This window comes from Convolutriloba macropyga, unplaced genomic scaffold, assembly GCF_964194025.1.
Source record: "Convolutriloba macropyga unplaced genomic scaffold, txConMacr16.3 SCAFFOLD_1467, whole genome shotgun sequence".
Lineage (NCBI taxonomy): Eukaryota > Metazoa > Xenacoelomorpha > Acoela > Convolutidae > Convolutriloba > Convolutriloba macropyga.
Window position 1 is genome coordinate 5,001 of NW_027450549.1, and position 14,292 is coordinate 19,292.

At 32.5% G+C, this 14,292-nt stretch overlaps 1 protein-coding gene across 1 annotated transcript in view; it reads right to left on the reverse strand.

Annotated features, from left to right (window-relative positions):
* The window catches only part of LOC142355982 (14-3-3 protein 2-like), a gene marked incomplete at its 3' end in the record, with an annotated part of 17,439 nt that extends 4,842 nt beyond the window's left edge, over positions 1-12,597 (reverse strand). The window contains exons 1-2 of the mRNA XM_075407979.1: positions 11,597-12,597; positions 1-31 (exon numbers count right to left, since the gene is read on the reverse strand). The exon at positions 1-31 is cut by the window's left edge and continues 102 nt beyond it. Coding sequence (XP_075264094.1) covers positions 1-31; positions 11,597-11,802 — 237 coding nt within the window. The remainder of the gene's footprint in view (positions 32-11,596) is intronic.
* Positions 12,598-14,292: the final 1,695 nt, after the last annotated feature.

A 14,292-nucleotide genomic window follows, 5' to 3' on the forward strand; every position in this document is an offset into this window, starting at 1 on the left:
CTCAAATGTCGAAGACAGACGCCACCCGGACCTAAATTCAGACGACCCAGATACAGGAGTGTGTTAATGGTTAGACAAGAACGTACCGGAGGATGCGTTCTTATTAAACGGACGGGCTTCATTGTCACAATATGCCTGAAGTTTGATCAAGTATAGCAAAAATCGGATCTTTTCTGTTTGTGCCCCCCCCCCCCCCCCCCCTCAGCGGATCGGGTGCAAATCGGATCTTCTCCATATTTTTACATTTTTTACATAAATATTTGCTATGTAATGGCCGGTTCTCTCTAACGGGGCTTGCATAATAACGTACTTGGGGGGGGGGGGGGGTGCATAACGTACTTGGGGGGAAAAATCCCAGAAATCTTATTATGGCTAAAAATCAGGTTCAGGAGTGAGTTAGTTAATGGTAAGACAAGAAGGTACCGGAGGATGCGTTCATTTTAATCGGACGAGCTTCATTGTCACAATTTGTGTGAAGAATGAGCATGCAGCAAAAATTGGATCTTTTTCCGTTTGTGCCCACCGGCGGAGTGGGTGCATATTATTTGCAACGCCCAGACGCAGGAGCCATCTTTTTGCATAAGGTCTGTCAATTGCCTCTAATAAATTAACCCTGATAATTTCCGTAGTCCCTATCCGAGGAAACTGCATTCATTATACGGCGCTAGAGGTCAATGAGATCCCTAACTCAACCTTTGAGAGGGGACTGTCGGGTCCAAATCTGTTCAACAATGAAACGCAAATGCAATCACTAATTTGATTAGCTTATCTCACCCCAATTTTAACACCCCCTAACCCACAAAAAATATGATAGTTTTGAGAGTAACTTTCTTTATGTATCCAAATTAGAATTACCCCCTAATCTCAGATTTGTTTTGGTTTAAAAATTTGACGCAGGTTAAAAATACTTATTATGATATGCAGATCATTATGATGCTATAACCCATTCCGCCTTATGCAAAAAAGATGTTGACGGCGAAGAAGGAAAATATTTAGCAAAAATTGTCAATTGTTTGAGCACTCCAGATGAAAATTGATCTTAATGATACAAAAAAGGTTGTGATTTTTGCACTTTCACATTAATTGAGAACTAAACTTGTTATCAATGTGACCTAACGTAATCATCGTGTAAATTGTTGAAACTATTCATTCATTAGTTCAAATCATCCCAGGGCTATCTTTACTATCCAAAAAGAGCAGTCTATATTCGACCACCCTTTCTGTCTTAATTTTTGCCTGTCGACAATTGCTGGTGTACACTGTCGACAAAAGCATGATAATTTTAGGCAAGAAAGCAGATATATGATACAAATGGATAAATAGCACACAATAGAAAATGGCTGCTGCTTTCAATTTTAGGGGCAGTTACAAAACAAGATGCCAAAAAATAATGAGTAAAGCTGAATAAAATAAGCTATGAGTTTTGAGTGTGGATATTTTTTAGTAAATGATTTTTAGTAGGTGATATTATTTAAGCAAACGATGGCCTGAATGCAAAATCGTCAATTGTTTTGACGTCTATTCTCATTCTGTTGGAAAACAAAAAACTTAAAAAGTATTTCTGTCGAAAATGATAATTTGCAACTGATGAAGGGATATGGAGTAAAAATTACTTAAATTATTTTACGTCGCGTTTAAAAATCTAAGTAAAAGGAGATGTGAGGTTTAACTAAAATTTTTTCGGTAAAATTAATTACATATTCGTCTAGATGGCAATTGGAGTAAGAATTTTTTCTTAGAAAAAAAAACGAAGACTCTAATATCACTATAAATAAAATCTTCAGTTGGCGAGGAAAAAATTTGATTTGGTAATAAATAAGTTTTAATAAAACGAGAATCAGTTCGTCGAAAAAATTGATTATTTTTTAATACATAAAATTGAGGTCCACTGATTATCTCAAACCATTGCAAGGCCCATTTGTACCTTTTAGGTGATAGAAAAAATTTTTAAAAATTTTTTATTTGAATTCAAAAATCTCGGAAAAAAATTGGAGAAAAAAGCTTATTGATTTGCTAAAAAGTAAAAAAAAATTAAATTAAAAGAACCATATATACTTTAAATGAAAAGGGTTGTTCTGGTTTTTAGTTTTTTTTACTGTTGAACTTTTTCTTAAACTTGACACTTGCAGATTTAACTGTTTTTTTCAATACCTAATGAAATCATTCTGCATCAGCAAAGTAAGTCAGACCTCCTACGACTAGTCGCAAAATTTCACCAAAACAGCTAAACAATGTTTTTTTCAAATTCTGTTCCACAGAAATCATGTGCTCAATCGGTGAAAATTTGAGCAAAGTGCTGAAAAGACCCTTTTTACATAGTATTTTCTAGTTTTCTTGTTGTTCCGACCCCACTTGTGGGGGAAGGAACTATATACTCAAATGGGTTTTTTTTTTGTTCAGTGAATTTTGGCCGATCGATATATTCGTCGTAGAGAAATGTGAGTGGTATCATTAAAAAGCTGGTCCAGCGTAGAATTCAAAAGTAAAAAGATTTTTTTGAATTTCGTTTTTTTCGAGGAGTTATCGAGGATTGAAGTTTTGTGTGAACAATGGGATCTTTAGCATGATTGTTCACTTTTAGTACAATTTTCTTCAAACTAAGATCTTTTTTACGAAAACATTAATTCAAATTTCTATAAAAAGAATAAATTTTGAGTTCGTAAAAGTTGAATGCAAGGCGATAGAAAGACTAGTTCTGGTCTCATAGGGAAGTTCACTATAAAAAAAATCGAACTCTAATTGAGAGCCCTTTTTTTAATAAAACTTTTCTCTTTTTTGCTTTTTTAAGTCACCTAGAGACAAGTCACATTTTATATCGACGTTCTATTAATGACAAAACTCCTTTATAGTCGAATGAAGCGCAATGAACAAAAAACGTCGTTTTCAAGGAATTGCTCATGTTTTTTTTTGGCTTCGATTCTGAGTTTTCGTAATTTTGAATGAAATTTTGAATTTCTTTTTGAAGTTTTACTATTTTTTTTGGAGTCCTATGGTAGGGATTCATTGACTAACAGTGCAATATGTTCCATAATGAGCATTAAGTGAACATGTCTATTTCATTGAGGGGGCGGCTAATGGCTGTTAAGACTTAAAAAATAATTTTTCGAATTTTTTTTTGAATATTAAAGAATCATAATCTTATTATAGTGAATTGTAAGTCAGTCCAGGGGTGAGAGCACCCTCTTCCTTCCTACTGCAACCAAAATTAAACTGGTTAGCGGTTTTATCTTCTATCTATTGGTTATATGACTTCAATGACAAAAATTTTCAATTTTTTAAAATTTTTTTTGGATTTTTACGTATTATTGGTTACTTTTGAAATCTTATCACATTATCCAAATATTGACAGTTCCCATTAGCTTAAAAACGATGTTCTGTGGATGACCAATAAAAATTTTAAACAAAAATTTATGGTTTAAATGGCTTCGACACGTTCTTCTTGCACTTTTCTACTGATTTTTTGGTTTTCTCCTGTTTTCTTTTTGTTGTTTTAATAGTCATTATACTTACTGTGATCTCATAATGAATACCTATGCATGACAAACATAAATGTACTGCCACCGGGGCATCTTTGAGCGTTTTTATTGACTTCCGTTGAAAGCTATTGAATTTAATGTCTGTTAAAATAAAAATCATTTTTCGAAAATTTTATTTGAACAATAACAATTCCTAAATTTTTCTTGAACTGTTAGTGAGTTTCAGTATTGACTGGACCCACTTGCTTTTTACTGCGACTAAAAATATTCTGTTTAGCTGTTTTATCTTCTAGCTATTGGTTATATGACTTCAATGACAAAGATTTCAATTTTTTTAAATTTTTTTTTTGGATTTTTTGAATTATTGGTCACTTTTGAACTCTTTATCACATTATCCAAAGATTATTGTAATCCAATTGGCTTAGAGAGGACGTTCAGTGGATCACAGAGAAAGTTTTCAGAGAATAGCTAATGGTTTAATTGTCTTCGACACTTTCTTCTCGCATTTTTCTACTGAATTTTAGTTTTTGCTGTTTTTGTTATTGTTTTCTGTCATAAGACTTATTGTGATGTCTTTTTAACTATCTATGCATGACAGACATCATTTTCCTCCCTATGGGTTATATCTGAGCATCGTCATTGAGCTCCGATGAAAGATTGAGTTTACTGGCTGTTAAGGGTTTAAAAATAATTTTTCGAAACTTTTTTGAAATTCAACCATTCCTAATTTTTTTTCGTGAATACTCTTGGTCATTGTTGGTTCTAACAGAATCCATTTCCGTTCTACTATAGCCAAAATTAATCTGGTTAGCGGTTTTATCTTCTACCTATTAGTTTTAAAACATCAATGCCACGAGAATTCATATTTTTTTTGGGTACTTTATTTTGTTTTTCGATCCTTTTGAAATCTTATCACATCATCTTACTGCTGAGAGTCCCTATTGGTTTAGGGAAGAAGTTCAACGGATCATAAATAAAGTTTTCAGGGAAGAGCTTATGATTTGAGTTGCTTCGACATTTTCTTCAGGCACTTTTCTACTGAATTTGTGGTTTTTGCCTCTCTCTGTTGTTGTTTTCATAGTCATTAACTTGTTGTAAGGTCTTATTGATGAAATACGATTGGCAAAAAAACTTATTGTCCCCTCGAGGCATCATATATTGTATATACTGGCTTCCGTTGAAGGCTAATGAATTTAATGGCGTTGATAATACGTGTTTTCCCGCAATTTTCGTGCGTCTAATGTATTTGTTTATATTTGTTGATTTTTTGAAATTATATTGATAAAAAAGGTTTTCCCATTGCTCCTAAGAAATTAATTTAAAACTGAAGAGTGTTTAGTGAAAAGTTCATTTTTTTAATGCCTTCGACCCTTTTGTCGCTCAATTTTTTTTCCTGAATTCGCTGTTTTTGTTCTTTAGGTAGCCGTAAATTGCTCACAGATCTCATAGGCTTGTAATTGAGGACTGAATGAATGATGTTGCTCGAAACATTCAGTATATAGCGAATAGGTTCCTTTCGTCAAATTTAACTTCTATTCATCAATCAGATGTCCCATCGAATTTCGTGTATTTCAAGAAATAACATATATATTGATATTATGTGCCACTGTTGTTTCGTTTTTCTGAACGTTTATTGAATGGCCATTTTTTGCGTTTCTTTTTCTCTTCCTTCAGAACAATCGCGTAATAACAGATCCCAATGGTTTTTAAATGTGGCCCAAGTAAACTTATTTAATCTTTCAGTATAAATCCTTCAACTGAAATAGCAGAAATAACAACTGAATTAAAAATAAATATTCAGATGATAGGTATTGATTTTAATGGTAGCAAAGGTTTGTGTTTTCGCAAATCGTTTGTAATTTTTTGAGTTTCTCTTTAGTTTGTTTCTATGGCATAGTCTGACCACAGACGGGTGCTTTTGGTTTTGTAATGACTTTTTAGTAATTTATCAAGGATTTTTTTATTAAAAACCAATGTTTTTTAAGATTTTTGAATTTTCTTGGTGCAAAAAATGTTGATTAATTTTTAAGTTTCGCCTCACTGTTCGTTCTTTTTGTCGGCTTGTTACCTAGTCTCGTTAAGAAAACTTTTCATCTGCTGTATAGTTAGTAAAAGGTAAACTTGTGTAGTTAAGGTTTTATCTGACTGCATTTTGACGTTGTTACCAGGTGCTTTTAAATTTAGATATTCATTTTTTGCCGCCAAAATTTTGTTGGTGCTATTTTTTTTCTAGTCTCTTCAATGTCAGGTCACGTTGGTGCTGTAATGAAGCATGGCATTAGTAATTCAATTAGTAGATAGAATGTGTAACGATTGTTTTAAACTCAAACATCTATTTTTGTTATCTCTTGATTTGGTTGACATTTTAGTCAAAAATGTAGATGAGCTCGGGTCGGAACATCATGTGCGAACGCACATTAACGAGCCGCCTTGTGTGATTTTAAAATACAATGCATTTTTGCTGTAAATTTATAAAAACAGCTGTGATATTTCAGAGTGAGTGTTGCTGTTCTATCTATTAGGTACATCGTTCACCTTTTGTTTGTATCTTAATCACCAATATTTAGAATTACAAACATGTGATATAACTGGAACACTAGTGACGGAATATAGGGTTCTGATTTTCTTTTAAACCTTGTCCTCTACCCAATGTTTGACATTGTATCGGTATCATTTGTTTGCATTGTTTGTCATTCAATGCACATCGTTGCATTCGTACATTTTAACGACGATATGTTTGGTTGAGCCCCTACACAGACATTCATAGTGAAAACAGAAAGCAAAAAATAGTAATCAGAAAGAGTATGAGAGAATGTCTGAATGTTATCACTAGAATTCCAAAACGCTCCTTTTTGGAGCCGTTATCATTGTTATTCTATAAAAGTTATCGGACTGGCAACAAAACAACTAGCTGAAATTAGGCTTATGCGGACAATAAAAAGTTGATAAAGAACGCCAAATAAAAGAAAAAACTACCCTGGAGTGATAGAACCGTGAGCTGCAATTCAACGCCTATATAAAATTTTAAACCAAGTAAACCAATTTTAAATAGACATTAGTAGAAAAAAAGCATCAAAAGCAAAGAGGATAGACAGAGAAAAAGATAGAATTTTGAAAAAAATATATAAAAACAAAACAAACCAATATAATCAAATTTATTGTTCCGACCCTCTTGAGGGGGGAGGAACTATATACTCAACTGGGTTTTTTTTTGTTCCGTGAATTTTCGCCGCTCGATATATTCATCGTAGAGAGTTGAGACTGGTATCATTAGAAAGCTCGTCCAGCGTAGAATATGGAATTAAAAAGATTTTTTTAATTTTCGTTTTCTACAGGGAGTTATCGAGGCTTAAACTTCTGAGAAAAGAAGAGTGAATTCACGTTGTTTTTATTCACATTTTCCGGAATTTTTGCCTAAATTTTCGTCAATTTTGCTAAAATTTGTTATAATTTTTAAGAATAGTGTCGTTGATTTTATTTTTGAAGACGAACAAGCATTTTTGATTGTTTTGATTTAATTTTTTGGTCAAAAAATCTGGATAAACATTTCAAAATTTAGCCTTTCTCATCAACAACAGCACGAAATAAGCTACTTTAGTCCACTTTGATTAAATTTGCCTACAGTACACCCCCAAACAACACTCATACAATCTTTGTAGACTCAGAGGGGGGCTATTTCTACTTCAGAGTCCGCAGAGAGTGCCTTGTAGTTAAAACTTTGCCGTTTTTTGCTAACTTTACTCGTTGATTATCAAAAATGCAAAATTTATTTTGAGTTTCAACTCAGAAATTATCTATGTCTACAACATTCGAAAAATCAATTGTTCTTACTGACAATAAGTATTTACAGGGCTAGTTTTGGGCCATTCTTGGACTGTTACAATCCGAAAAAAATCGGGTTGTAATCAGTCGGTCTTTTTTTTTTTTTAAAAAAAAAAGAACAGAACATATCAAATCAAAGCTCAGGAGTGATAGGTCCAACCAATTCGCTTGCTAAACAGCTCCAGGCTAATGCATTTAGTTTTTTAATTGAAAGTTTATGGTCGTTTCTTTTTTAAAAATAATTGACTTTTCAATAAATAATGGCTTAATTAACTTTTCCTCTATTTTTTTCTTAATTTGTTCAACTTCCAGCTTAGTGTCAGCAAAAAAAGACTGCTTCTTCTTTCTACAGAGTTAACATTTATTCTCGGTTGCAGTTTTAAGCCAGAAATTATTGTTTTCTGGCTTTGATACTACAAGATTTTAGATTTTTGTTTGTTTTGATATTTGCCAGTTTTTCACGTTTTCTAATTTTGTCACATTATCACATTATTGACAGTTCTCATGTCACCTTATTAGCATTCAAATTAAGGCACAATTGAACATATTAAAATCCTGAAAGATATAAATCTTCGTTTTAATGGCCTCGACGCCTCTTTCTTGAAGAAATCAATTGAATTTTTTATTTTTGTCTTAACTGTCATTTATACTTTGTCGTTTCGGTCGTATGAAATTTCCTGTATAGTGAAAGCTTTCATTGGCTTTTCATGGAAGAATAGAAAAACCGATATTCTGATATTAGCAGATAGCTGATGGCTTTTATGACTTTCAAACCCATCGTTTTCCAAAATTAAAAAAAAAACTTTTTTAACTTCGCAATTTTGTTCTTTTTATGTTTCTTTTTGTTACCTAATCTCGTTAGTTGATTACAGGTCAAATATGACATTATGGGTGTCAAGGGAATAAAAGGGATTGGTGTCCCAAAATCTTTTTTTTAAAGATTTTGTTATGACCTTACTGGCTTCGACACCGCTTTTTCACAAAAAAAAATTAAATTAATTTGATTTTTGTCATATTTGACGTTCTTTTTGTAGATGCAAGAAATATTCTGGATAATTACAGGTCTCGAGGGTTTCCTTTTCATGAAAAAACGACGATGTTTAAATAGCTCTTTTTGTAATTAATGCCTTTCATGACATTGAATGTAATTTTGTTTCGAAAAAAAATATAAAAGTATTACATATTTTAGCACTTCGCTTTTTTGTCTACTTGTTACCTAGTCTTACTAAAGAATGGCCACGTACTACATTATAGCTGTTTGAAGAAGGCGCAATCAAATATATTTTGAGTGCCAAAATTTGGCTTGACGGTTTTGACAGCGTTTTCTGGCAAGTTTCAATTGAAATTTTGTTTGTTCTTTGTTGTTCTTTTTAGCCGCTCTAAAAAATGAATAAGGTCAGGTCCTAATGCCATTCTATAGAAGCAGTGGTAATCGCAAATTTGTGGTAATATTAATTTATTCCTAATGGTATTTATTACTTTGAAGTTAATTGTTTCAAAAAAATAAGTTAATTTTTTTTACTTTTCTGTTTTTGTTCTTTTTTGTATAATTGTTACCAAACCTTTTTATGGACTGGTCGCATATGTTTTCTGGTGATTTATAAGTTATTTTTGTTTAGTTTCAGGTTTATCTGACGGTATGTTGACTTTGTTATTAAATTTAGTTTTTAAGAGGGACATAAATTTTTTGATGTAATTAATGTTTGTTGTTGTTGTTGTTTGATTTTGCTGTTCGTTTTGACTCGCTTTCTTAATATTGACATATTAAAGCAATCCAATGCATCAATTTTTACTCCACTGAGTTATTTGTTTTGGAGGTTATCTTATCGTTCATACAGAATTTTTTGAAAAAGACTTGGGCTTTTTTGGGATTCGCAAAAAATAATTTTTGGGTTTTTCTATCTGTTCCTCATTTGGTAGACAATTATGCCAAAATTGTGGATGGGCGGGGTCGGAACCTTATGTGCCATTGCACATTACCGAGCCGCCTTGTTTTTAGTAAGAAGTTATATATGTAGATTGTAGTCGGGAGTTGAATTGAATGAACAAAGAAGAGGCAACGAACGGGAATACATCGATTTTTGTTGGTTTGATTTAAATTAATCACGTATCAAATGTACAAAAAACTGCGTGGTTATGTTACCGAAGAAAGGTTCTCATATCATCGAGCAATAATCGAAGAGATTTTGATAACCTTAAATCCAAACTTTAGGAAAAAAACCTTCGTGCAAGAAAATAAAAATCAGAAAAATTTCTAATTAACTGCCTCTGTTTTGCATCGTTTCGTTTTTTAAATGCATATTGAAACGAAAGTATCCAGAACGGGTGAGCACGTTTCGGTCAACAAAAGACGCATTTTCAGATCTTGAGTTGAGAAAGCATCACACAAAAAACCAACCAATAAACAAGCACTTTTTTACCAGTAAAGATGGTAAATTTGCGATGAATGGATCTAAACGATCAGTTTAGCTGTGAATCATTATTCACATTTTTTGTAAAGGAATTCTTTCTGTATTTGTAACAAAAGTGGCCGGGATTCACATATCAATTAATACTATTGTTCTCTATTGATGAAAATTTTCAGATCGCGGGGCTCAAAATTTCTACTTGTAGATCTGCAGTTGTGTGGAAATGAGTAACCACTGTAAAATATAAGATGCCCGACGTAAGCAAATTTTGAGAACTTTCGAGGTATTCGATGGAGGCTGACTATTGATAATCACCCTTCATACAAAGTTCACAAATTTGAAGTTCACGAAATTCATATGAAGTTCTCGATGTACTCACCTATACGATGAAAGATTTTTTGTAAATTTTTTTCATTGCACTTCATTTCAATTCTTACATTATTTCCCAGCTTTTCTTTGGATTTGGAAATGTTAAAAGAGTGGGCCATAGAAAGCTTTTGTGCATAATCAGATAAAATGAACGTTAAAAAATGATCAATAAATATTTTCGAAGGCAGTTAACTTTTACAGTACACACTGAACGTAATTTAGCACCCAATAGTTTTAAGAAGAATAAATTGGATTATCGACGCAAAATTCATCCAATTTGATCAAATGTTGATAACAATTTTTACCCCATTGATTCCCTACATTTGTGCTCTGACCTAAAACTGAAACTGCGGTAATACGCAGTGGTAACCTACTAAATACGTCAATGTAAAGGTGATCAACTCCAACCCATTATCACAGGAAAAAGCAAATTATCTCAAAATTTAATATGTTTCCACGTTTGTTCAATTACGTTTGAGTATGCATTTGCGAACGATAGAACAGATTAAAAATTTTTTAAATATTAGAGAGAAAAAAGATATGAATAAATTGCGTATTATTTCAATTTCAGTGTTGGCGCAGAGCAGTATTGTAGGTGATTAATGGCTTTTTTTCTCAAAAATTGATCAAAGGTTGGAGCAATATTGTAAAATTTAATTTTTTTTTCTTCGTAACAGTACGGGGCTAACTTACTTCATCGGAAGTTCTGACGCATAATCATATTAAATTTGATTGGTCCAAATTCAGAAACACTGGCAGGCCTACTTACAGAAAAAATTCGCATATAAGTTGGCCAGTTTTGCATAAGAAGCTGTAAAAGCTTATTCACCCACAAAATATTTTTGACTTGATAGTGCCTCCATCAATTTAAGCAAGTTTTAGTATTGTGAATTCGAAAAGTTTATGAGCAAATTAAAAAATACATGTTGGTCTTAACTTATTGCTTCTCATGAAAAACTTGCCATTTTCTATCTGTATTTTCTATGGGATTTGGCCCACCAGATTTTCAGACTTTGGATCTATAAAACTTCTAATGATTACTCGCCCATTGATATAAAATTCAAATGAGACGGCCAAAATTATATTGCCCACAACTGACCTCAAAAACAGGCAGTTTACCATGTAATTTTGCATTTTGTGCGTTTACTTTTATCAATGATTCCATAATTTCGCCGCATTAACCGCTAATCGTACACTTTTATTATAATATTGAATGCAGTGAAGATTTTTGCTGAGATTTTTTTCGCATTTACCGCTTAAAACCGCGAATCTTACATTAATTTACTTTTTTTATAGCCTTGATACCTCGACCCGGGTCAACCTGAGCCAATAAACGTCCAATGTGTATGATCCCTTGTGACTGCGTCGAGATCAACGCGGTGAAAAATAAACGTTCATCGCTAATTCACCCCTATTCTTCCAAAAATTCACCACATTCAACGCATGATCATAAATTTGTTACGCACTATTTAATTAATTATTACATCATTTAGTTAAAGCTCAACTCTGTTACTAACTAACCGCCGAGAGGCCACGACATTTTTGAATGCTACACTGAATAAATTTCTCTCTTCAGTTGTAAGTCTGTGGTCGCTCGCAGTCACAATGACCCTCATATATTCAGCCATGTCCTCGTATCTCTCCACGCTTTCTGCCAACTTGGCCAGGTGAACAAACTTCTGCAGTTCTGTTTCAGACAGTTCCTGATTGGTTGCTAGAGAAGCCATTGTCGCGTCTTTCAGTGTATAATAATATTCAAATTAAGATAATTTTTATAATAGATTTATTAGATTTGATTTCAGAATTTATTAATTTCTGATAATTCCAAACTATTTATTTCTGCTTCTTCAAGTTTTTGTTGTGCACAGTATTCAAGAAGAAATAATTTCACAATATAAGATAAAAATCAAATTTAGTTTTTCAATAGAAATTAATTGATATTTAAAAAAGCTGAATGTTTGTTAGCAATGAATAGAAATCTTTCACTTTAAAGAATCGATTTTTTCTTACTTTTGTAAAATTGAAGTCAAAGTTGACTCCTACTTGCCAATAAAAACTTTGAGTTAGTTTTATGTGACGCTTGAGTTTTAAAGAATCATAAATATATTTTTCAAAATAGAGAGTATCGAATTGTAATTCGCGGAGCGTTGTACTAATAAAAATTTTTCTGGGTTTTTAACTACTATTTTCCTCCAAGATGATATGTAAAAATTAATTCCTGAATCTCAGCGGCGAATGAAAAATATAATTAAGACAGTTAATTATTTTTTGACAAGTAATAAAAACGGGGCTGTTCGTTCTGCTTAAATTTATAAACGTTGTTTTCTATTAATGAGAGGGTTCAATATTTCAATACTTAGATCCTCAATTAAAGCGAATTGTGTGTGATTTACACAAAATACGGATATATAATACCATGTACTGGAAAAAAGGGATTTCTCAACAATTTTGTACTTAAATTTATTAAGAATACAAATAAATACAAATAAACGCCGTGGAGGATTGATTGATCACGTGCACGGCTGAAAAAGATGAAAAAACTGTTTGTGTTTAAAATGTAGGAACGTATTCACATGCGCATACAAACGATTGAGAGTTCACGTGTATAAGAACGGTAGTCCGCAAGCAGGTGTTGTGTTTTGTTCAGCTCTTAACGCATGAATAAATAAAAACAAAGCGTGACTGTTTTTTCTGAAGATTGAGTATGGAGAAAATCGTATTAAACGCTAAATAGATCCCTCTTTGGCAAACAAAAGGCCTATTACGTTTCAATTTGAATTGGGTCACTTTAGCTTACGAATAAGCAAAGATTTGAACTTGATTTTGCATTCTGAAAATTAGCCAAATTGAAAAGAAACAGACCAGCAAATATCGAGTTCACTTTCAATAAAAGTTTTAAAAAACGCTTGAAAAACGTTTTTGGTGGTTCCAAATATTTTGGTTATTTCCCACCTTCCTGTCAGCTTATACTTTTGCTTCAAAAAACGAGAGGGCTGTAAGCGGAATTTTTTTTAAGCATTCCGTTCAAATAATGCAATTAGTTCTTCTTGCTTTTTAAACATTCTAAACTTTCGAAACTTTACAGAACCCTTTCATTAAGTTCTGAGCAGCAATCCTACAAAATTAATCTCAATACATGTTAATGTATTTGAATACGATGCGTTATTACTGAAAATATACAATTCAACAATTTTTGTCATAATAACTCAGATGCAGCTCAGAAATTTTCCTGCAAAAATTGGTGAAAAAAATGCATAACCACTGCATTGGCCACACTCAATAGGAGAACAATTACTGTGAATGGGAAAATGAATTTGAGAAATCTGCAGTTCATCCAGTTTGAAGAATTTGAAAACTTCTCTTTCTATTCTTGTTAATTTTTCATTTCAAAACTGTAAATCTGAATGAAAACTGATTTCATTTATAGTTCTGTTGACTTAGATTAATACTTACATGAGTGTTGGCTAAAATCCGTACAACATTACACCGCAGAGGTATACCCCAAAATTTCCGTCGTAGTTAAATTGGCTCGAAAATTAGATACATACAATGAGCGAAATTAGGAGACATCCTTTGTATCTTACTTTTCGGAAAAGAGTTTCCGCCAATTTTCCGAAATAAAAAAAAACATTCGGATCGAAAAGTAGGTTACAAGTCTTGTAGCACGTTTCCGCTAAATTTAGGTATCTATTATTCGCAATAGAAGTATCTGTAATCCGGAATTGAGCCCAATTAAATGCGCGCATTTTGAGCTTGCAAAGTGATTTAATACTTTGTAAAATGTTCTTTGTAAAAAAGAATTTAATTGAAGCTTTCAACGCTTTAAAGTGCTTTAAATACAAGCAATCATAAAAACTCAACTTTTTTCCGAAAATTAGCTCGCACTTCAAAGGCTTTGTATATCAATGTGGGACTGGCCGATTTTAATAAGTGGTAATAAATAGTACTGATAAGTAGTAATAAGTACTAATAAAGTACTATAAGTTGTAAAAAATAGTAATAAGTAGTAATAAAGTACTACTAGTAGTAATAAGTTAGTCTTAATTAATTAATTAGTAACTAAGTTAGGCTTAATTGCGGTTTATATGCGAAATCGAGCTACATCGCGTGCGAAAAATCGATACATAAATGGAGCAGATGCGTGATACAAGCCGTGCGAAAAATAGGTTATAAAGTTTACTTGTATTTCGCGGCTAGGCTTAGGACACTTTTGCGAC